General features: G+C 39.9%; 1 protein-coding gene across 2 annotated transcripts in view; it reads right to left on the bottom strand.

Annotated features, from left to right (window-relative positions):
- Positions 1-3,598: 3,598 nt before the first annotated feature.
- The window catches only part of ABHD12 (abhydrolase domain containing 12, lysophospholipase), a 47,193-nt gene continuing 25,193 nt past the window's right edge, over positions 3,599-25,598 (bottom strand). For both annotated transcript variants that reach the window (XM_072140694.1, XM_072140693.1), the window contains exons 2-13: positions 21,453-21,577; positions 19,864-19,969; positions 17,671-17,790; positions 16,820-16,850; positions 15,048-15,093; positions 10,797-10,926; positions 10,437-10,474; positions 9,733-9,812; positions 8,914-8,996; positions 8,115-8,193; positions 6,273-6,400; positions 3,599-5,190 (exon numbers count right to left, since the gene is read on the bottom strand). In XM_072140694.1, the coding sequence (XP_071996795.1) occupies positions 5,160-5,190; positions 6,273-6,400; positions 8,115-8,193; positions 8,914-8,996; positions 9,733-9,812; positions 10,437-10,474; positions 10,797-10,926; positions 15,048-15,093; positions 16,820-16,850; positions 17,671-17,790; positions 19,864-19,969; positions 21,453-21,577 (997 nt within the window). In that variant the 3' untranslated portion in view covers positions 3,599-5,159. The remainder of the gene's footprint in view (positions 5,191-6,272; positions 6,401-8,114; positions 8,194-8,913; positions 8,997-9,732; positions 9,813-10,436; positions 10,475-10,796; positions 10,927-15,047; positions 15,094-16,819; positions 16,851-17,670; positions 17,791-19,863; positions 19,970-21,452; positions 21,578-25,598) is intronic.

Here is a 25,598-nt window from a genome sequence, read left to right on the forward strand (position 1 = left end):
CCATCAGTACATGTTGTATAACTTGTTTGCCAAGGGATCAAATTTTTCACTGCAAAATGCAAATAAATTTATACATTGTGATCTTCTGGATTTCATTTTTGATATTCTTTCAGTTTTAAAATTAACCTATCCTTAAAACGATAGGTGTTTCATGTCTTTGTTAGTGGGCAAACTTAGAAAATCAATCAGGGATCAAAACATTATTTCAGTCACTATTTCTGTTTTGTGAAGTAAAAAATGAAGACGGACTCCTTTTAAGTAAACTTGAATTTATCTAATCCATGCATGGTGTCTTAAAGGAAACCTACCACTTGAAGTGGCAGGTTTCCGATGGCAATACCGAGCACCAGCTCAGGGTGAGCTGGTGCCGGAGCCTATTTTAGTTAGTGTTTTAAACCGCGGTATAAAACACTTTTTAAACTTTATAGCCGGCGCAGGCAGCGCGGCTCTCATTCACTTCCTATGTACCCGCGCGCACGGTAAGCGCCGAGCGCGTACCTGCCTGCGCCGGCTATAAAGTTTAAAAAGTGTTTTAAACCGCGATACCGCGGTTTAAAACACTAACTAAAATAGGCTCCGGCACCCGCTCACCCTGAGCTGGTGCTCGGTATTGCCATCGGAAACCTGCCACTACAAGTGGTAGGTTTCCTTTAAAGGAAATCAACCTTCAGGGGAAAAAAAAACCCCTAGAAATACTCAACTCCGCTTCATTTTGATCCCGGTGCTGTTCACCACTAGTCTTGACACACTGGGATCACCTAGAAAAGAAAATTATAATTAGCAGCACGGAGTGCATGGACAAGTTGTCTGTTGCTCCAGGCTGCTAATTATGCACAACCCTGCAACTCCCTATCTCATGCTGGGAGAGGGAGGCGTTGTCACGGGAGGGGCTTGAATTCATGCCTCGTGTATGACATACCCTCCCTCGGGGGTGTGCATAATTAGAAGCCTCAAGCGCTGGACATTTTGTCCTGGCACTCCGTGCTGCTAATTATAAGTTTCTTTTCTAGGTGTCAAGATTAGCGGAGAACAGATGAAGGGGGGCGAAGGTGAGTATTGCTATTTTTTTCCCCCTAATAGTTGATTTTCCTCTAGGTAAAAGCTCGGTAGAGAGAATTAATGGCAGCTCTTTTGGAGGAACGGGTATCCAATCCGGAATCACGCAACTAGTATTTTGACCCATTTATAACATACTGATCCAGATTTATAAATTCCACCGCGCATATTGGACCGGTTTCCTGCATTGTATGAGCAAATCCTTGTCTACTTTCCAGCAAGTACAATGCTTCTTGGATATGGGTCTTGGTGTGACTCCCCTGACACGCCGCTTTACAATAGGAGCTCTAGGAAGACCCGGCCAACCTTCCCCTATTGTATAATATGTAGTGTATACCCGACTATGGTTTTCTTTGCCATGTTATGTTTAGTTGTGCCGTCACTGTATTTTCTGTAACCTTATAACCTCATAATTGTAAATAAAGTTTAAAAATAAAGAAAATAAAGGGTAGGAATGGTTACAATGTTAATGTTCTCCATAACTTTGTCTTCAACTCTGTACCATCATTTCATCTGCTGTTGTGGTAATAAGTATTAAAGTAAAAATATTTCTAAAGATGCTGTTGACACCCATCCAAGATAATGAGAAATGACATGAGAAAAAGTACTGAACACACACGTGATGACATGGAGAAACTAGTCTCATGCATTGCACAGGGGTGATTTTGGATCATTCTTACACACAAATACTTCAAATCCTTAATCCCTTATCACAGACTCAGCTTAATGACCAGACTCAATTTTTAGAATCTGATGTGTCTCGATATTTAGTTATAACTTTGGAACGCAGTTTGTTTTGCAACAAAGTATCAAAATTCTTGAAATGGGTCAGTGGTTTTACCCATCATGAGATTTTTCAAGTGTGGCACCAAGGCCAAAGGTTGAACCCAGCCGATTTTGTGTTTCACCAAGTGACAGGATTGCTTCCAAATTACTGGTAGATTTTCAACTGTTGTCATGACCTTCCATGGCCTTTTTAGCCAATGTGGATTGGATGGGTAGCTACCGACAACTGTAGATTATAGTCCATGTCAGTAAGACCTTTGAAAAATATTAATTTGCTAAATTGTGATGTATTGTTAATACTTATTTCAGCTGCTGCATATAAACCTCCCAAGCCTTATACTCGAGAGAATAAAGAGAGCACAAAGACCTTAAACCCTTTCATTTACATAGAACTTAGTTATTTTTTGACATGTTGGTAAGGTTTGATATGTGGGAGTAAACAATGTTCTTAGTTACACATTTACTTACATATTTAGTACAGTTGAAAGGAATATAAAATATATATATCTATAGATATATATATATATCTCTGAGAACTTTGTTTTCTCATTAAAATGACCAATATATATCCTGTCAGTATCAACTTACATGTGCTACAGTGCAGGGATATCGATTGGAACATTGGAGCTTGGCAGCAGAATCATCAGTGCCGCAGTCTGATGTAATGATAATGATTGGAACAATGGAGTTTAGCAGCATGGTCATGTGACATCCCGGAGTTACCATAGCCTTGTCAACAAAAGCAGAGGCTCATGCGTTTTGAGTACTGGATTTGGAGTACTGGTGTACTTGACTGTCTACACGCCAAATCTCCCCCCTGAAGATTTTTGTCATATAACTTATTTCTACTATGGATCACTAGATTTGAAAGAGAGAATTGAAATGTTGCAGATGCTATGCTTTGGTGAATGAAAGACAAGTTCTTTACTTTATTAGGATGCTGTGGGTTTCCAATTTTTTTTTGGCGATGGTGGATCTGAGGGCCATTATCATAGGTTGCAGGCATCAACTTTATAAGACTGTTTAATCTGGTATTGGAGGTTGCTGTCTTCCCTCTTTGGTATTGTTGTTTCCCGCCAGGGGCGTAACTACAGTGGTAGCAGCCATAGCGGCTTCTATGGGGCCCACAGTGTTGGGGGGGCCCCATCATCCGACCTGACACAATAAAGAATGGATGATGTGCACCATTATATCTATATTGTACTGCACATTGTCCAGCATAATATGTATATAACATATACTGTGATGCATATATGCAGTATCTGTGATGTGTATAAGGTGTCTGTATACACTGTATGTGAGTATGTTGCATATGGCACTGTATGTATGTGTGTGTGCACATGAGTGTATTTATATGTGATTGTAACTCGCATGTGTATACTAATATGTATATTTTGTAAGTGGGAAGGGGGCCCCAGGCAGTAGCCTGCTAGGGGGCCCTGTCTCTCCTAGTTACGCCACTGTCTCCTGCCTTTCACAGATTTTATGAAAAACAGGTGTAAGTGACTTGTATAAACTTTGCTCACCCTGAATGTAAAGAAATTAACAGAATTTGAAAACAAAACAAAACCAACTTACCTTTGTGGTATTACAACTGTTTTCCCATTCAGGCTCTGGGACTACTCCACCCATTGTACACGTCACAAATCTTGCTTATACAAGACGCTGGAAGTTGTCAATCGTTTTTTTTTTAACATTTAAAATGCGGATAATATTAGCAAAACACATAACAGAAAAAACAGATTGATACTTAAGAAATGATACAGAGTGCATGTTTTTTTTTTTAAAGTCCATTCTACAGATTTACAATAAAATATTAAGTTTCTTGTTCAGTTTTGTCAACTTAAAAGACCAAATAATAAAATAAAGCTTAAAAATCTAGATTTTTGTTCCAATGGCGCGCAGCAAGCATTTCAAGTAAGCCATAAAAAGAATATACACACATATCTCATAGGCAAAGGACTTTGTCATTTTAGGAAACCTTACAGAAAACCACTTAGGGTAATGTACATGGGTGAGGAAAGTCCTAAACCTGGACAGAAATCCATAGTGATCCATAAGTAAAACACATGGATTCAGAACAGACTTGTCCAGAACCTGCTGCACTTTGTATAATCTTCCTCTTGTATTAATTGCTTTGTGGAAACATATTGCACAGTATTTTAGTTATGTCTTTGATTACAGAGATGCTGTATTAGGCAGACGATTTTCCGTAAACAATTCAGAAATCTTTTGTATATGTGTCCCATGTGCAGGTGCCCTTAAACTGCCAACATATTGTAGAAGATGGGATCTAAGATTGGCCTATATGGACAGTACTTAATGAAATAAACTGGAGGTCCTGACTTATGGATACAAGTGCACCCCATAAAGGGTCGTATAGCTTGGAGTGTAACATTGACATGTTAGACAGACCAGCTGTAGCATGTAATGTGTTTTATTAAGCCTGTGAACTAGTAATCCTCGCCTCTTTACCTCTACGTTTGGCCATCTGAGGTTCCCCAGATATTGCTCCCAGAACAGGGCTCCATAAGCTGTATAGGTTAGAAGGGAAATCTAAGCGGAGTGTTATCTTGTAGATCTATAAAGTAATATTATGGGAATATAAGTAATGAACCAGTCAAGTGGCTGTTGTAAGATTTTAGGCTTAGCAACTATCCAACGGGTTATGTGAAAGCATAGAGACAATTACAATATTATCAGTCTGGGTGTTCGGAATCAGTGCAAACTGCAGACAGTCTAAAATCATAAGGAAAGGAATAACTAATAACCATTCACCTCCAAACAGAACCAGACACCTATGAGCTATCAGAGAGGAAGTATTGGTTATAGGAAATCTGAGCAGTAGGAATCACAGTAGCATGCACAACCTCTAAGTTATTGCATTGATAGTGCCTATGGGTATAGCTTCTCCAGATAACAAATACAGCAGCTCTCTTATTAACAGATACAGGGCAACAATCTTGTCATTTCATCGTCACAGGACAGGTTCAGTGCCATGTTTTCAGGTAACAGATGATCCATCCTCTCCTAGGGGCTCTTGCAGAAATCCCGCTGTTGTATTCTGCGATATTGTTACGTGAAACATACAATGCAAGTCCCATCACAGTCTGACAATTGCAGGCAAAAAATATTAATAATTACAACGAGAAAAATAAAAAGTCACACGCTTGTCCAGTAGTTGTACCCCAAAATCCTCTGGAATGGACTATATCCCATATGGAAGCATAGACAAGCAGTGACACATTAAGTGTCAACCTCACACAGGGATTGTCATACTGCTGGTCCCCAAATCACACACATCTTCTTCAGTGGTTCTATTGCTGCTCCGTGCCCCCGAGGAAATCTCTGCAGAGAACAGAGAAAGTGGTTATGGTGTCATAGTAACAAACTAAAGAAAGGTGACGCCATTTATAGGTACAGTATTTCATAAGTCACTGATCCTAAAGATGGGAGTGGTGGATACAGCAGAGGGATGTGCTCAGCTATTTCCGCCACTCACATAGTTCAATCACTCATTTGGACATGAGACCTGAACTCCTGAGAAGACAGCATCAGATGTGTGAAGAACTCATACACCCTGAATAAAGAGTGCAGCCCCTTTACACAACCGGTTTTCTTGCACGACTTTTGACGTGCAGAACCTTACATATAACGGGGCAGAGTATGAATATTTTTCTATTTGTGTGGTTTTTATTTTTTCTAAACACCCTGTACAAAAGTCTATGGGGGCACTTCAAAAATGCATTGCACTCTGAGATACATGCAAGGGCAATGTGTCTTTTACTGTTCAATTGCTAAGGATAGACCCCAGTCATCAATGTTTTTCATACATGTTGCATGTTTTATTTATACACATGAAAAAGGCAGTAAAAACTGATTAAAAACACATGAAAAATTGAGACATAGAACGAGCCCCAATGGAAAACTGACTGAACTCTAAAGGAAGATGTTAGTTTTTCATTGACCAGACTCCGCAACACTTATGTAAAAAGGGCCAAAGACATCCCCAGCCCAAGGAGGAGCAAGGCTGTAAGCTTCTTCTCTGGGAGGATTAGTTGGGCCTTGAAAAAAACCATCACTACATCAATATTCATTTTATATAACTGGGTCACAGAATTATCCTGAACAACACATCTGCAAAGAGAGGATGTCATTTCCTTCCTTATGACAGCAGTAACAAACAACCATGGCCTGAACTTGCCTGTATATGATGAACTACTAAGCGAGTCCCATCTGGGCCTCGTACAAAGAGAACATTATGTACTGCAGCCAGCTCATTACTGTATCCAAACCATGGGTTTGTCTCTGATATTAGCTCCGGCTATCATTTAACTTCTCAACATTCACAACCAAAACTATAAAAAAATTATAAATTTTGAATGTTTTTTTTCCAGTTTCAGTTCCGTGTTGGTGAACAAGACACTTACCTTAGTATCTGTTTTAGCTCTGGACTCCTGTAGATGTACTTGTGTCTATATCCCAGATCTTTATGGAAAGGGACAAACTGTACCTTATAGTCCCGTAAACTTCGCGCTGGGGCGGCAATGTTGTAAAGCTGAAAGGATAATACATCGCGAATTACAAACTTATTAAACAGAGCAGGAAATAAAAGGACTAGGTGCTTTTGTGAAATTGTAAAATTAATTTACAAAAAATAGTTTCAGCAATGGTGGAGAAAGCCTTTCACAACTATTCCAATGATACCTATGTCATGCAACTGGCTCTTTCTTATAGTGAGATATGGGGTTAATAGAGATATGAGGCCATCTGTAATATCCTCTCCTGAAGTGGGCGGGACTTCCTGGTTGTGACATCAGCTAAGGGCAGTGAGGCCAGAGCACTGAGGGCATGCACATGAATGTGCGCAAACAACTGAGTCAATCACAACACAGAATCAGTGTTACTGTTTGTACAGAGATCTAGTGCAGAGCAAGGCAGGGAAGACATAGAGCACTCGAGCTCTGCATCATACAGGAATTTACAAAAATGTCCACCTACACCATAAAATACCTACACTGGAATAAAAAGATAAACACATGGCAACATCACAGTATGTGTACATGTATATGTATATATTTCACACTCACCGAAACCTCTCCAGAAGACCACCTCTCTGAGACAACCCCTTCCTAAAAGACTGGTTCTTTATTCAATGTCCGATTTTAAAAAAATTTTGCCATTATACTCTATAGAAGCTTCCCACTATCAGCAGGCCACCACTTTCCTGTGCAAAAAGCTTTCACTGTATATACACTGTTCTGTGTGTGCAGAAACTGATTCAGTCATTAGAATTGATGGGGAGCTTGAGCTCTGGCTTTATTTGTGCATTCGAACTTCCACACATAAACAGCTCTGCAGCATTCGAGCACAACTAGCACTGCTACATACCATTGGGGAGACTCCCATCCAGACTGCAGCACGTTTGTAATTAGAGGTCCTGAAGCATGAAATCAGTCACATGCTTGTGACGTAACTCAAGGTCCTGGAGTTTTTGCTGCCAGTAATAATGAGGACTAATATTCTCCTGCCCAGTCCCACGGACTACACATAGTGTAATGGACGGGAGCCCCTGCATTATATTATTATTATATAAGACCGTTTGTCCTGAACAGTGAAGCCGGAACTGTAATAGTTAATACAGTTCTAGCAATGATGTATGACCGGCAGACAGGGCATCCTTGCATTATATTTTTATATGAAGGACTAGTCTTCTAGTATCTTAAACAAGAACTGATATACAAGAGTTGCCGGATCACCCGCTGCCTAACTTGAAACATGAGGCTATTCACTCAGATGTGCTACTACCTAAGCTTTAGCCTAACAGGTCTCCTCCTACTCTTAATGAGACGCATCTCTATCTCTACACGTTTGCTCCTGCCTTCTTTGGTTCATCTGGAGACTAGTAAGATATGATTATAATGATTATACTTAAGATGGATAATACAAAAAGACAAACATGCTAGACACTCAACTTGCTATATTTTAGTAGTTTAAGGTGGTGACATCAAGAATTGACCAGTGAATATTCTCTGAAGGATCTTTCCTTTTCAGTGTATTTCTAGTGTTACATATTGAGTACAAGTGTAATCGTGTATTGAGGTCTCTGTGCTGATGTTGCTCTGCCAAGCATCACACAATCCTGACTAGTTATCCACCCTGTATTCTTCTCACTTCTCAACATTTTTTGCTAAGTTTTCCTGGCATTACCACTTTTTTTTTAGAATGGAACAGATAACACACAGGCGGTGACCTGCAGATGAAATAAATACCTTTCTTCCTAGATGGAAAGGGATCACCGGGTCATCCTCTGCATGGAGAATGAGCAACGGGCATGAAATGTACTTCACACTATAACAAAAGACAAGTTTTATTTGTAGAATTGTGATTGTGTGTAACACAAGATAAAACGGCGCTACTACGAGCAGCAGAGCTGCAACCTACTAGGGGTCTACTGTGATCATGAACTGACCATATGTTGGAATATACATCAGCTATACAGCTGCAGATAGAAGAAATTCACTGAAGAAAAATGAAGAAGACAAATCACAGTTCTGTTTTTATTTAAGGTTCGTATTTTGGAATTTCCTCTCCTTACATCTGCATTATTGCTTATAATTTCTGATCCACTTCTCAGTGGAAGAGATCAAGGATATGTTGCCACTGACTATAATTTGGTCTATTGGGTTTCCATTTCAGCATTATACTATCCAAAACAGCTGCCCTATTCTGGAATTAATAAAACCTGTGACGTGACAGTCTCCACTATGCACAGGTGACACAGCCTTACAGGGATAGCTACACGGAATTGTAATAATTACATTTCTGGCTTCCATGACCCCTTTGAATAATATAAACAGGGAATAGGAGGAGGTTAATGTAGACACTTCTAAACAGTAAGATGTAATTCCTGAAAAATCATCGGAAACCTTTATACAAATTTCTGAATAAAGACTAAAATAATACTGAAAATATTGTATGTGCATGGGTTTTGTATATTTAACTTAAAATAGCAACATACCAAATGCACACTACACAAATGTCAGATATTTCCAGCATAAAGTCACTTACTTGTCATCATTTGCAAACTTTATGCCACTCGCTGTAATGGGGTCCAGGAAGAACCAGTCAAAACCAGGAAAATACCTATAAATCTGAATAGCAGCAAAAAAGGAACATGTAAATCATGAATTAATATGAACCCATTTGCCCCCCATAGTATGTCAGGCTATGATATGTGCTACATGGGTAAGGAAGTACGACTTCATCAGTGAAGACAAGTGTCCTAAATGCACTAACACCCAGAAAGTCTTCTTTATTCTCAACCACTAATGTCCTGGACACAGGAAATTTTATCCCAGGTTGATATTATGGGCTTTCCTACACTAACTAGGTCGCTTAAGTTTCCTTTTACTTTTCTACTTCAAGCCAGGAAGCTGAATGACTACAACCCCTGTTAGCCTAGAAGATAAATCGTATTAATACCTTCCATCCATAGAAAATATTGATCTATATGGCACTGAAGACTAATTACATGCAGTCCCGATGCAATGGGAGCCTACACCACACTCCAAACATGGTGTATAAGGCAATTTTTGACTTTCTTAATCAACTTCTCTGTTAATGCCCTTCTGTATACAGAGTATAGAACTCTCCTAATGTAGATACAGGGACAATAAATCTTCTGCAACAAACTTCCTTTATGACCAGAGCCTGTTAGTTGCTGCACTGAAGGTTGTTTAGGACACGCTGCGCTCTACTTATGTTTTACTTCTATATAGAGCGAAATACAATAGACAATGGGCCTTCTGTGTAACAATAGATGTGAAGTCAAAACAACCTACAAACTCATAACAGAATCCTATAACAAAAATACTGCTCAATAGTTACCACTGAGAATGGGTGACTCTTTGCCTCTTCGCGGATATTAGTAAATGGGGACTCTAATATTAGAGCATCAGGGGGAGTTTCTGTAAAGAGAGAATACAAGTTTATATACGTACACATTTATATATGCAAGTACAAATGAAAAGGAAATAAAAATAAGCTTCAACAATTGCCCTCCGACAATTTTGCATCAACTGCTTTGCGATTTATATCTTGGGTTTTGCTTTGGTTCGACTGGTAGTTACAAAGATAAAAAAACCTTCAGAAAATGGACTATTAAATGCAGGGGGTTATTAGATGTGCAACATAGGACATGTATGTAGTCTCACTAAAAAGAGGTTTCTATATCACCCTGTGAGTCACAAGCAAAGTCCCTGAAACTGGATGCTGCTCCCCAGATTTCTCTATACCAGAATACTAAGCCTACCACCAGGATGAAAGATTGTAAACCAAGCACACTTACATACTGGTGTGTGTCCCCTCTGCCAGGTTCTCATCATATTTTAGCTCCATGGTGCCTGGAGCAAGGCTAATTTGCATATTTTTTAAAACCTTTATTTCTTAAAAACCAGGGCATAAGAAGCTTAAGGAAAAAGCAGATCCCACCAGAGGGGGCACACACAGGCACGTAAGTGCTTGGCTTAGAATCCTTCGTCCTGGTGGTAGATGTCCTTTAGTTTTCAGTCATAATTCTCATATTCACATACCTCTTTCGCATAGCCTCCTCACTAAATTTGTAGCAACCCTAAAATCAGAAATTACAGTGAGTATTGGACGCTTCGGTTAGACACAAAACATTTTTAGATTGATTTATATATGACTTTTCAATAGTGCAGAATTTTAGTGTGCGATTCTTATGCATTTCATTAAACATCCATGCTTCCTTCCAGGATACAGCAGCATGGCCTGTATTTCCAGATGTAGGCCGCACACACTCTGTATCCGTAACCTCAATGTGGGCCTCTTATTTTAAACAAAAGGAAATTTGCACGACAATCCCAGCAGACAACATGCTATGGCATGAACATGCTTGACCAAGGCCCAAGACAAATGTGTTTTTGGTTTACCCTGTGCCTAAAGAGTGTCCCCAGATGTATACTGGGTTGTCTCCGCTTCTGGCCTTTATCCAATCAAAAACATGGAGAGCGTCATAGGTCATCCCAGTCTCTGACGGAGAGCCAACTGAGTCACCCCAACCTAAAATAAACAGAAATGTAAGAAGTTTGTGTATGTAGACCCGCCATCAAATTGTATTATTACAGAAAGCAATAGAGCAGGTGATAATAGTAACTTTCTAATATACTTCAGGAACCGCTTAGCTCCTCCTCTGACTGGGAGTGGAGTTTTTATTAGGTGGTGAAATGGCAGTGCATGATTCACATTTTGTTATTAGGACTTTCAAAGCCCTCACAGAAATAAAAAGGTCCCTAAAACAATGGATTCTGACCTTTACTTGAAAAAAAAAAAAATATAGCATCAAATAAAACAAAAGAACATTTAAATATTAGTAACTTATTTGGGTGAAATTGGCAAATTTTTTTGCCAAATTACCTGCCATTTTATAATTAAATACAAGACATATCAACTTTGCGAGCAGTCCGATGATTACATTGTACCCCGCCGCAGAGGTTTCCGGTAACGCTATCCTTCTAACACTGTGGCGTTTGTTCAAGCACTAGGAGCTGCTTACTTTAGTAGGCAGATCCTAGTGCCAAACATTTGGGTGACAGGTCCTCTTTAACTACTGTTGTAAGAACAAATCCAACCAAAAATGTGTACTTTTGTTGAAATATTTGGACCAATCATTATTAATAGTAAGGATATACACAAAAAGGTCAGGCACACTTGTGAGGGCTACATAAACACCTATGGAAAGAACCAAATCCAAACCTACAGCAAAGGCAAGAAAAACAGCTGAGTAATGTGCTTTGCCGTTTCAGCACTTGATAAATATAGTCTCCCTGGAAATGCAGTCTAAACATCAGGGACATGTTGCGAGCAGTGATAATAGGGAATGTGCGCCGAGCGGCATTGCTGGATTAATAGCTCCCTTGATACTTCCAGTAAGGCTTGTTATTATGATGCTAATGTGCGCCCACGCCAGCTCTCTGCTTACAAACACAGCTCTGTGTATTAATGGCCTGTGAGTATTCTCCCAGATTCTCCTGCTCTACTTCCATGTTACTAAATCATTACATATATAGTACTGTATACAGCAGGGTACATATATAGCAGGGTCATGATTGGCTCCAGGTTTTACTACGTCCCAGGGCGACAGAGCCTCAGTTATCTTACATGGCAGCATTAAAAATTCAGAAACTAAAAGAGTCTCCTATTCCCAAAAATATTCCCTAGTTTATCATACCAAATAGCCCCCTCAAGGCTATTTTATATAAAGCCCCCCTCATCCCCTATGGATTCATTAGATACAGCCCCCCATCACCCCCCACTTGCCCAGGTATGCCCAGTGCTGGCGCCGGCCCTGAGGAGGGTATATTCCCTTTATATATCAATTGCAAATGTCCCAAAGAAAACAATTTTATTTTCTAATAAAATAAAATAATCCGACAGCAAGGCTGAAGGATAGATCTCCCTGAAAGATTTCCTAGCAGCAGTCCCGATAGATATTATATCAGAGTGACTGATGGCAGAAAAGCTGCTCCATCTAATCTGTTTTTATTGTTTTAAGTACGTACATAAGATTACATTTAAAAAGTAACTAAACATTTGAAGCAATTTATATTTATTTCATAAATGAATAGAGCAGGTGATAATAGTAAACTTTGTAATATATGTAATTAAAAGGGTTTTCCCACTAACTAAAGTTTGGCCCTTTCCCGTGGATAGTTCTGAGACCCCCACAGATTATGAAAACGAGGGGTAGAGCCTAACTTTAGTTCATGGGAAAGTAAATCTGCTCCTCTGTGCCTTGGTTCTGCTTCTTTCTCCTCTAGTGAGCAGTGTATAAGAAAACTGGAGATCTGTCAACTTCAGAGAGATCAGGAGACTAATAATTAACTGTCTCCATACCTACAGTATGCACCCATTGATTCAGCTCTGTAAGAAGATTAGACTATCCATTGACTGTCTTTAAAAAAGAGGTCATTATGCACTTAAGATTGCTTTATCTCTTAGCTGTCAGTGATGTACAGGACAAAAAACGGATTTACACAAACTTTTTAAATAAGAAGGAAAGGCAGGGGAAAAAGATCTCCCCGCCCAATGGGGGATTTTCTAACCACATCTTATCACCCTGCTGCGGATTTGGCTACACCAAGCTTTTGGGCCTTTGGCAGTGGAGACCTCCTGTGCAACAGAACAAGCAGAAAGACAGATGATTGACTTTTTATGCACTGTAAATAAAACAAGCATTATTTAAAATATGTACACTACAAAAATTTTACAAGTGTGTATAATGTCTTGAAAAGGGGTAGTTTTATCAGGAAACTGCAAATTATAAAGCACACGCCCCCAATAAACAAGCACAATGGCTTCAGTAAGCTGCAATGTCTGCTGGGCTGCAAGTAAACAAATAGAACTTTTTTTTGTCCTCTGATGTCCTCTAATGCTGTGACCCGTCAGTCCAGCCGCCTGTGTCCAGGTACTGGGTGCTGGGATCACATTCTCTGTAGTGAATGACATTTATGCCTCGTCAGCACAACAATCGATGCAGGTTTTTACTTCAAGTCTAGAGATGGTAACATGATTTGGATAGATTTCTTATTCTGGCATTTTATTTCTCATCTAATCTTATCTCAAGCCTCTCGCCACTTTTCAAGGTTATTCACTGTGTGCTCAACCTACTGCTATCAATACAATGACCTCAAAGCAATGTGCTCCAAATTACCTTAAAAGATTCTATAATATTTTTGTCTGACATTTGCAAAAATATGAATTTTAGATTAAAACAATCACAATTCACTGCATTTTCCACATTGCCTCAAAACTCTACCTGAAGTCATGTGAAGAGTGCAAGCCATAAACCAGGGTGTAACATTGATGGCCAAAGAATAGGCCATGCATATATGAAGGCTTTGCAGGGGATAGAACCCATCACCAGATTACAGAGCGCATCACAGCAACGGTGGAAATTTCTGGTACTGCAACTCAGCTCCAGTGAAGTAAAGGGGCATGACCTTTGCTGATCTGCAGTACCAGGTACAGTGGTACATGAATGGATATTGCGGTGCTAGGTACTAGATTTAGTCACTATCTCTTTGTTCTGTTGATTAATGATTATCTGTAATCCTATGGAGAGGTCATTAATGTTGCATTCTTGTTTCCCTATAGGTCCATAGTAGAGATGGATAAGGTGACCCTGTGTGGTTTGCCTCCTATACAGTCACTTAGTATATTCTGGATACATGTGTGCAGTGACCTTACTATCACTATTATGACGACTTTTCATTTTGAGTCATCAGAAAACCCTTTTATTATAGCGGCTCAGAGGCTGGTCATAGATCTTCCATAGTTGATGGTTTAGCCAACAGCTATATATTTTTTACCACCTAGTATACACATTCAGCTACAGCGGTGTTCACATGGTGCGTTTTGATCGCTTTTGGGCCGCAATTGAAACTCTTCCTCCGCGACTACATATCGAGGTAAACTTGTTTCATTTGTGTTTAGCAAACACAATGAAAGTGCAATGAAACCTCAGCATGTGATCATAGTTGTTTAGATTGTTGTCCCAAAATGCAATAAAAACATACCATGTGAACTCGGCCTAAGGGTGCAAGTGTCTGAAACGGCAAAACGGGCAAATACTGCTTAGACATCTGTGTCCATCTCCATTACCAGTGGCTTATCTCACTTCAGAACAAAGGATTGTGAATACTAAAATATCATCGTTTTCCCTGGCATAGACTGAATGGACATTTCCCCCCCCCCAGTATTTTATGCATAACCAGTAATAATAAAAAAACTATATATATATATATAATTTATACCAAACAATAGTATCGCAAAGCAACTATGTCTAACACAGCGACTTGGAGAGAAACATAATGCACAAGTTTCCTGGCTGACATTTTTCACTGTGTGCACACTGTCTTACCCAAACTTTATTTTCAGCAAGCGAATGTGTACTACAGGGCACATAAAAGACTTAACACAGGGTTTTTTTTAATAGATTCTGTGGCTTTGAGCACCTCCTCCTGTAAATAAGCTCCTCAAAGCAGAAATAAAGGCATGTGATTCAGATCTTTGTTCTTTTCCACATCACAAGACAATACTTTTCTAATTCTGACTTCAAAAACCACAGACTCTAAAAAACACAAGACACTTGATGGTTAAGTGTTAAAAATGCAGTCTCTCACCTCTGTAGTCAAAGGAGATAACATGGAAGCCTAGGGAGCTGAGCACCTAAAAAGTGACAAAACAAATATATAACATGTAAGGTCATAAGTATATTACATAATTCTACATTACAGTTTCTGTAATGTTATACTGATATGACAGATATAGTGTATTTGTCATGTAGTGAATATAGGTTACAAGCTATGTACGCAGTACAGGTATTGTAGAGAAATTGTAGAAGTTGAAATGTGTATAGATTTATTTTCTACAAAACCTCAAAGTTAAAAAAAAGGAAACAGAAATGACCAAACTGCAGCATAAAACTTTAAGACAAGTGTGCGTTCTACAACTGTTTAAATCATCAGATGGTGCGACCGTAACCAGATGACCTTTCACCCATGAAGCAAAGTCAAGGCTACCAGGTATGTATTGATCATATTAAGCCAACCAGACTGATAAAGCAATACACTACAGTGTTTAAAGGGAATCTACCATCAAAATCAAGCATGATAAACCAGGGACACTTACACTGGTAAGTGGGCCTTTCTGGCTCATTAGCATAATTTAAAGAGTTGATTTTAGAAGGAAGAAGGTCACGGATAACAAATATAAAAGCATTGCCACAGTCACTGTGCCTGGATCTATGAGCAAGTGATGGATTTTGATGGTAGATTTCCTATAAAGAGGACCTGTCGCCCTAAAAAAAGGCTCTAGAAGCTCCCCAAATCTGGAAGTATTAAACTGCTAACTTTCTCTGAAGGTTCCAATAAAGCTAGCAAACATTGCAGTGCCATACCCTCAGAACACCGGACCAAGCTCACAGCGGTTCGACGTATTCATGAGGGGGCGGTCCGAGGAGGTGGTGACAGCTGCACAAAGCCCGGCAGTCACCTCTGGCCTATGGCGCGGTCCAGGGCAGAAGCAGCGCCAAGGACCACCCCATTACGAATACGTCGGACCACTGTGAACTTGGTCTGGCATTCCAAGGGTATGGCACCGCAGTGTTTGATAGCTTGATAGGAAGGTTTCAAAAAAGCTAGCAGTTTAACACTGCTTTTACTGGGGTATCTTTAAATACTGCAGTGTGATGCTTTTATCAATGTGGTTGGCTTTAGGTTGCATAATAATATAATAAGTATTGCACTTTATTGTATAAGATTATCATATGTTTCGGCCCAGAAAACCCCTTTAAGTCCCTTTGGAGCCTTGAAATATTAACCAAGTATCCATTGGGTGGGTGAGTAAATAGACTCTCGTTTGGGGTACAACATTCAGCACCCTTAATAATTAGCTGTGTTACCATATGGATGGAGCAGGAAGCAGATCTGTTTTACATAAAAACATTGTACGTTAAATATTGAAAGAATGTATTTGTTATTTTATCAGGTCGTAAAACAAGTCCACAGTCCTACAATTTGCCCATTTTTTCCCATCCGCCAGCATCTGCTGGACAGATATGTATACAGTTTCTCCAGACTATTCTCAATCACTATTCATATGCAGGCTATCTGAGATCTTAGCCATCTTCCTAGTTCTGCTTAAAGAGGCCCTTTGACACAGTTAAAGAAACCGGACCATATGACGAGCGTCCTAACTTGTACACTGCCCCAGTGAGTCACACATCTCCCACAGAAATATGCTTCCGGATTCATGTTGCTGAAAGGTGCACCCACGGTGTCCATTATTCAGCATCTTTATTACCAATGTTGGCCGAGATCTGTTTGGTAGATAATGTCAATGTCATTGTTCAGCAAAAAGAACAGGAAAAAAAAAACCCAAAAAACTACAATACCTTATATAGCTGTACTCTGTGATCTCCTCCTCTGTTGGTGAAAAAAGGGAGAGAAAAAAAATATTGTTCAAAGCAGATTTTAGAAGTTTATTACCGTATACACTTGTGTACAAGCAGAGTTTTTAAGTCCAAAAATGTGTAAAAATGTATAAAAAAAAAAAACTTAAATACTCAACTTCCGATGCTCCACTACCTTCTCCTCTTCACTGTTAACAAAGCGGGTAGAGACACGTCTCTACCACGTCATATTGTGCTCTAGCGGGCAGTGTCGCTGCTGCTGCTGCTGACGTTATAGTGTGCGCTGGCGGGCACAGCACATGGACGCCTCTCTGCCTGCTCTGTTACCAGTGAAAAGGATAAGGAAGAGGAGCATTGGAAGGTGAGTATGTAAGTTTATTTTTTTATACAATGAGGAGGCGCAGGAGGTGCAGGGCATATAAATTACTAAACTTTTTACAGGCAGAGAGATGGAGAGATGAATCCTATAGGGAAATTTTCTAGGTAAGGAAAGAGATAACCATACTAATCTATCTAAAGGTGATGGAGCTCAGCAGGATTTCAGATACACTGCTCACTGCAGGAGAAAGACACAGAGAAGCTGCTTTACATAATGAAGTATATTACAAACTTTCCCATTATCGCCTGCACTATTAGTTCTTGAAATAAAGAAATATTGCTTTACTTTCACTTTAATATGTCCTTATATATTAATATAAGGAAATGGAAAAAAAGGGAAAAGGAAAGGGTGCTTCCAATATCTGCTCTCTCTGTGCCTCCTGCAACAGGCCGCGTCTTCCAATGTAGTCATTATTACAAAACCCGATTTATCAGTTGTCTAATGAAGAGCTTACCGAGTGCCTGCATTCCCATGCAAGTATAGAATGACGGGATAGCTTGTGGACATGACTTCTTCATACCATGCTTGGTCTTTTCCCTGAGCATCTTTCCACACCACAGCAGGGACAGTGTGCCTGGAATAACAAGCGCTCATAACTTTTTCTTCAAACTATGACGCCAAAAAATCCCTACGGACATGCTAAGCTCCCTACAGAATTCAGTGGCAAGTATATCACCACGATGTAACCTCAGTTTATTGGCTTGTTGTCACATTGCATTTTACAGCCTACAATGTCTGCGCAAACAAGAGTCTAAATTCTGCCTACAGCAAGAATATACAACGGGACAAAGACAAACAATTACAAGTCTGTGGCAAATAAGCAACGACTACATTGTCATTTCTGGGGTATGTGTCTGAGTATATAGTGCAGTGGTGGCGAACCTATGGCACGGGTGCCAGAGGTGGCACTCAGAGCCCTCTATATGGGCACTCTTGCCATCACCCCTGGGTAGAGTTTGCCAGACAGGACTCAAGGCCTCTTGCAGTCCCAGGCAGTCCAGGACCGTAGAAGGAAGCTACAATGATAATCCAAACTTCTTCTCCTTCTTTCTACTGTATTGGTGTCCTGAGGTGCCGATACAATTTAAACCTGTGAAAGGGCAGGGAGTAATAAGTTACTGCTTAAATTGTCGCATTGGCACTTTGCGAAAAATATGTGGGTTTTGGTTGAAGTTTGGGCACCCGGTGTCTAAAAGGTTTGCCATCACTGATATAGTGCAATAACCTTGCTGGACTGGATAGAAAACTTACAATACCAAAACAAAGAGCTTTAAGAAAAATAATTATACTTTATTAACATACCAAATTAGTACACATAAGCGACTTCCAGTAGAAGTTCTTGAAAGTATGAACACTAGGGGAACCAAGGTGTCCCAGGTGAAAAGTGGGACTGACACAAAGTACCTATGACCCCCCTTCCTTCATATGCCCCAAAATCAAAATGTGCCAGAAAAAAATAATCCAATAAATACTACGTCCAAAAATAGGACTGATTAAGGGAAGATGGATCCAAATGCACATAAGTCACTACAATAGACCGGAGGTACAATCCGGTATTGATAAATATCAACAGTGCAGGTCACACTTACCCAAAGGCATTGTGAAGGTAGGCAAAGAGGCGGTCAGAGGGGAGGCCAAAAGATATACCCCAACGTGCGTTTCGACAGGACGAAGCATCAGTACGAAACGTGCGTTGGGAAGTGGTATAGTGGGAAGTGGTATACTTTATAATTGTCACTCCAAACTATTTTTTTTTTTCTCTGTGACAATTGGATTTTCAAATTGTTGTGCTGTCATGGGAACAAGGATTATCAATAAAGCGTCTTCATTACATACACCTTACAGCTGATCATTGCAGCCTGGGACTAAAGTAGGTCACAGTGGGCAGAGAAGACTGTCTGTAAGTTGGAGTTTTTTTTAATTCAAAACAGTTTTTGCATTTCCACTTTCCAAGACCCACAACTTTTTTTTTTTGGTGACTTCAGAGCTGTGGTAAGGGCTATTTTCTGTGGGAAGATATGTCGTTTTTTACTGGTAACATTTTGAGATATATGTGCCTTTTGAGTTTTATACATTATGTTCTGTGTGGGATGGAAAAACCCTGCAATTCTGTTACTGTCTTTTGTGTTTTTGTACAGTGTTCACCATGTAGGGTAAATACCGTTGTAAAACTCTGTTGTTTACAGATGTAAAAATAACAACGATAATGAGAAACTATAAAAATCTACATGGACATGTATTCCATAACCACGATATATTGTGGTTATGGACTACATGCACACTTGGCTAAGTAAAGTATGCATGTTCCCACAGGAACAATCAAACAACAAATGTAAAAAATAAAAATAAAAAATAAAAAAGAAAGAAAGAAGAATATGTCCAATTTTAAGAAGTTTCTTAGATAGCAAGTGTTAACAATGCCAACATATCCGAAATGTTTTGTGCCAGTGGAGAGCTCTGATAAAAGCAGGCATAACACAGAGATTTTCTGTTATCTACTTCTATACCCTTGGCATCAGGCTGCTATAATTCATCATATCTTAAGCAGAATATCCACTCAAATAGTTGTTTCTTATCTGTACACAACAAAAATCAATGTCAATTTGTAAAACATTTAATACACTATAATCCTTAAATCATTTCTTACCAGACACCAATGGATACATCCTCCTCTGGCTGCAAGTAGAAATTACATGTGTGATTTAAGCCTTGATCCTGAGGCCTCTTCAGATCGATAAAATATGGAAACCTCACTGAAAAGGAACAAGGAATGAACAGGATGAGGTTAAACGCATTCATAAGCAGAATAATGTAACACAACCTTTATTGTGTTGGCAATTTGGCCAAAACAGAGATAGGGGTTAAAAGGGTGGTGAAATGACCCATTACTATACCACACAAAGAGTGAACCTTCTTAAGTTTCATGAAGATGTGGGAGTATTGTTTTCAACATGCTTTTCCTGGCAAAATAAGACGGCATCATCCCTATCAAATATTAGCAGGGGGATATCACATGATGACTGCACTTTGCCATATGTGTACACACCCAAAGCAAAAGAAGGGCAGGCAAACACAGATGGAATTTGCTTGTGATAAAAAGTCTAGCGTAGGCCAGTTCATGTCCATGTCAGCGGCTCCATCACATAATATGTCCTATGTCCGCTGCAGGGGAACCTCATCCGCAGCCATGCAGAAATTCTGCTTTAGCTGTATGGATGTCTGATACAGAGGCAGGTGCAGCTCATCTGTCTCATTGTTAAAAGGTAAAACATAATTCTCTTTTATGTATGAACGGTTCACGTCGATTCACCACATTTGGGCTCATTCATACATCTGTTTTTCACATCAGTAATGTATCAGAGACTTTCATGGACAGCTATAAATGTCTGTGTTTTTCACCCTTTGAAATGCATTTGGTAAATTGCCAAATATTGTGCGTATATCTGTTTGCCATTCTACTTTAATGGGAGGTCCAGGCTTGAAAAACATGGCCACCTTCTTCCAAAACAGCTCCACAGCCATCAGTGCCCAAGTGTGTGGTGTTTGCAACTAAGCTCCATTACTTTCTATAAACATGAGCTACAGTAACAGCACAAACCATGGTCTTTCGAAGAAAACAGCCATGTTTTTCCACCACCGGACAATCCCTTTAAAGCAGTGATGGCGAACCTTTTAGAGACCGAGTGCTCAAGCTACAACCAAGACCCACTTATTTATCGCAAAGTGCCAACACAGAAATGTAATTTGTGATTTATACTCCCTTCTCTGTCACAGCTTTCATTGATACCAGCACCCTGAGGACACCAATAAAGCAGAAAATAGAAGAAATTTGGATGATCATTGTAGCTTTGCTCCAGGGTCCCATAAACAGGAAGAATTGTCAGGGCCGGAGCAACAATGATAATCCAGATCTGTCCACACCTTCCCACTCCTCCAGTAGTCCCAGGTAGCGCTGTCACTGTAAAATAGCTCTGTGCACAGCAAGTCCTGGGCTGTCTGGGACTGCAGGAAGATACCTGGAGTCATCTCTGGTGATGGCCTGAGTGCCCACAGAAAGGGCTCTGAGTGCCACCTCCGGCACCAGTGCAATAGGTTTGCCACCACTGCTTTAAAGTGTTTTTGATACAATATGCATCCTAATACTCTAGTACGGCTGATATTGAAAGCCTTTATACAGTATGCCTATGAGCAGAGTCCATGTATTCTTAAAAAGATGTAGAAAAAAACCCCACTTACCTAAATTTAAAAAGACCAGCTGAGTTTGTATTGCAGGACATATCTTCACAAGGAATGGAATAGCTATATAGAGGCCGACTAGTGCAAATATAAACGTTCGTAATCTAGACCACAAGCCATGACGTCTGGAAAGAAAATAAAATAAGATTATTAATCACAAGTCACTAGGATGGATAGAGATAGAGGTGATCAGGCGAAGGGGAAAAATAGAAAATAGTAGAACGGTAACTTGGCTGTACAACACCAATACTTTTCTGTCTACTACTTGTTTAGGGTAGGGACAGCTCCAGTGTACTGTATGGAAAGACCCCAGTGTCCTCTTCCTTTGGAGGGAGTCTTCTACAATTTCTTTATCCAGTCTTCTAAGAGGGTAACATGTGAAAAAAGGTTTTCAGTTCCATAATTCTCTCCGGTACAGGCAAATAATGATAAAAAATATAGGGGAATAAATGCATTAATCACTTGTCCGAGTCCTACCAGGACTTTAAAAAATCTTAGAGACCTGTATGAAACATTTGGCTACTACTTACATTATTATTATCCATGGATGCTTGTCCCCATAAGTATCTAATGACAGCACAGAATTAGTTTTGACTTTTCATTTGCCATTTGTAATTAGGTTGCAAACAAACCTACCAAAGAATCAGTAACTAAGACATATATTTAGTAGAGACAACGCTGAACCAGGAGCTTTGTTTCTAATGTTAAAGCAATTGCAGCTTTTAATCCTCTGTTAGAAAATAGGCCAAATCATTGAGAAAAATCTTGTTAAAGGCGCTCAATGTCTTTCCCTGCAAAACATCTAAATAATCGGCTTCTCGGATTCTCAAAAACCTCATTAGGAAAAAATGGAGGCAAGAAAAAAGTAAAGCTAGCCATAAATAAATGTCCTCATGTGTACTGGGGGTGTGGGGGGGGGGGGGGGTCAAGTACTGAAAGACATGGAGGATCGGGTCTTCTGGATTTCAACAAGAATTCGGCAGCATTTTGTTGTGCAGACACTTATATTAAATCATTTCCGTATGAAGAGGTGAATATAATATATGAGAGAAGGGTCCAGCGGGCACAGTAGCAAAAGTAGTGGAGACCATGACATAGAAACGTGTTTACATCTCTTGGCCACGGACACATGACCGTGGTCAGCACATGAATCACGGACCATGCGCTGGATGGATGTCACAGACTGACCACAGTCCTTTGAAAGGAAACCTACCGACACGTATCTACCTATAAAGGTAGATTGGGTGGTAGGTGCATCTATAGGACGGGATGATAGCCCTTTCAAGGCCCAATTCTCACGTCCCCCGCAATCTTTTAATAACTTTTAATTCCCTAATATGCAGATTTTCTAAAGAGGCTACTGGGGCGTGGAGTAGCCGGAGCTGAGGCTACACGGCGCGGCTACTTCAAGCCCCAAGTAGCCTCTTTGATCATCCTACCAGAAATCTTCAGCACGCTGCAACAGCTTCGGAGCAGTGGCCGTGCAGCCACGGGCCTGCTGTTCTGCGCATACGGCAGGCTTCACGGACGAGGGTGCGCAGCTCCTCGTAGCTGTGTGCCGAAGATTTCTGGTAAAAGGATCAAAGAGGCTACTGGATGTGGAGTAGCAGCGCCGTGTAGTATCAGCTGCAGCTACTACACGCCTCAGTAACCTGTTTAGAAAATTAGCTTATTAGGGAATTAAAGGTTTTTAAAAGATTGCGGGGACGTGAGGATTAGCCCTTAAAAGGGCAACCCTCACGTCCTATCGATGCACCTAACAACCGATCTACCTTTATAGGAATATCCGTGGTGGAAGGTTTACTTTAAATGCTTATATTGGGTAACATTGAATAGCTTTTAGAAAAATATTGCACACATTCATTTATTTGTAGATTTTGAATCCAATGTTAATTTATTGAAATAATTCCATTTTCATTTTTTTTTTTTTGACGATTACAGCGCCAAATTTGAAAAAGACCTATTCAATCAATAAAATTCTTATCTTCAATAAAAAAATAATTAAAAAAAAATATATGAGGGTTTCCATTTTTCCATTTAAGGTACCTGATGGTAGCGGAGTATTACTTGCCTCCCCATCCTGTCCCCATGTTCCCAAGCGTCACCAGGCTAGTTTGCATATTTTATAAAATTATTTTTCTCAGAAATACAGGCATACGACATATAAGAAATGAAGCTTGGTGAATGCGGGGATGGGACGGGGAGGTAAGTAATAATCATCTAAGCAGATGGTAGATGTCCTGCGGGGTGGGGCTATGGGGCCCAAGTTTGGCATCATTGGATAGATTTTGGAAATATATTCCACATGTATATTTTTCAGTATTTTTATTCAAATCAAAAATGTAAATTTCTCAAGATATTCCACTGTCCTGACCTTTTTGTTACACCCTGTAAACAAACCCTTTCATTGTTACCACACAAGCTGCAGCAGATTTTCCGGCGTCATCTTGTGCTAAATTAAGAATCTGAAGTAAAACCACTTCTCCGCTTTCCAGTACTACAGATAATGTGATCTAAAGAGAGCGGAGCCAACATCGATCGGTGCAGCCTAATACCAAGGAATCAGTACTGCAGGCAGCAGGTCACGTCCTTCCTAATCCCCACAATACAGAGATGTCATTCCAGCAAATATCCTAGTTAAGAAAAAATTAGTCCTGAGTTTTCTCATTTATACGATCTATAATAAGTTTTCCTACCATTCGATAAATTTATCATCATTCTAAAGATTTCTCATCCCCTAAACAAATAAATGTTTGACAAAACAGGGTGGAATTTCTTCAAGGAAATCTACGGTCAAAAACAAACATGATAAACGTGATTTACATGGTCCTTCAATAAAAATCAGCACTAGATGGGTTTTGTATGTCACTCATCTCTTGCCACCATAAAGTGTCAACATACTCAGGCTCAGCGAACCTATGGCACGGGTGCCAAAGGTGGCACTCGGAGCCCTTTCTGTGGGCACGCAGGCCATCGCCCCAGAATGAAGTTCACCAGACAGGACTCTTCTGCAGAACCTTCCTACAATGATAGATGAATTTGCCCTCCTCCTTTCAAATGGGTTGGTGTCTTTAGGAGGCTGAATGATTAAAAGTTGTTAAAGAACAAGGAGAAATAAATTGCTGCTTAAATTGCTGTGCTGGCACTTTACAATAAATACATGGCTTTTGGTTGAAATTTGGGCACTTGGGCTCTAAAAGGTTCGCCATCACTGCTCTAAAGGGAGGGTTCTCAGTGGTGTTTTTTTGCAGATAGCATACTGACCCTTTAATTTCTATGGGTCTGTACACGTCTGTTTTTTGTCACAGATGTTCAGATCTTGAGTTAAAAAAAACTCAAGAAGAACAGGTTCCCAAAATGCCCCTTTTTAGGGCACAAGTTTCTCCTGTGCAGCTATTAGGTGCATCTGGCAGACCTCATCCTATGATCACCTCTGAGAGAACAAAGACCATGACGTTTGCACATTAACCCCTATCTACAGGTTAACAAGGTGATCGGTGATGGTCCTATAGACGCACCATACTGCAGAAAATGAAACAAGGAGAAGGTACTTTGCTGTACAGACTTCACATGTACAATGATGCGAGGTGCACTCATACAGGATTAGGGGGTCACAGGTTGGGGACCCCAAGCCAAAGCAGCACAAGCTGATATAGGTACCAGAAAGAGTTATACTTTGTGGATGATGTAAAGTGCATTTATAATCATGGCCATTAATGCATGCAAGAAGTTATAGAAATAATTTCCCAGAATAAAAAAAACATTATGCATGACCATTTTTTTTAATTAAGGCGATTTGTGCACTCTTCCAGCAATGCTAAGAGGTGTATTTTAACTCTACAAGGATTCCCTGCATCCCTGTGGATGATTCAGTTTTCTTGGGGCATGCAAAAACATATTGCATCATCTATTACCAGGATGCCAGACTCCTGTCTATAGGGCAGTGTTCAGACTGTGAAATGTGGCCAGAAAACGGTTTGTGGTTTACAGAGCGTTCATGTTTGTGTGAATAAGTCCTTATTGGCAGGATGCACAAAGAAGTCGGGCTGCGCAGAGAGTCTTAGTGTAGTTTAAGCCATTAGTGACAAAATTATATGCAAAGGGAATATTTGTAATGGATCAGTCCCCACGTTGGTTATTTTAATC

This window comes from Engystomops pustulosus, chromosome 3 (genome assembly GCF_040894005.1).
Source record: "Engystomops pustulosus chromosome 3, aEngPut4.maternal, whole genome shotgun sequence".
In the NCBI taxonomy this organism is placed as follows: Eukaryota; Metazoa; Chordata; class Amphibia; order Anura; family Leptodactylidae; genus Engystomops; species Engystomops pustulosus.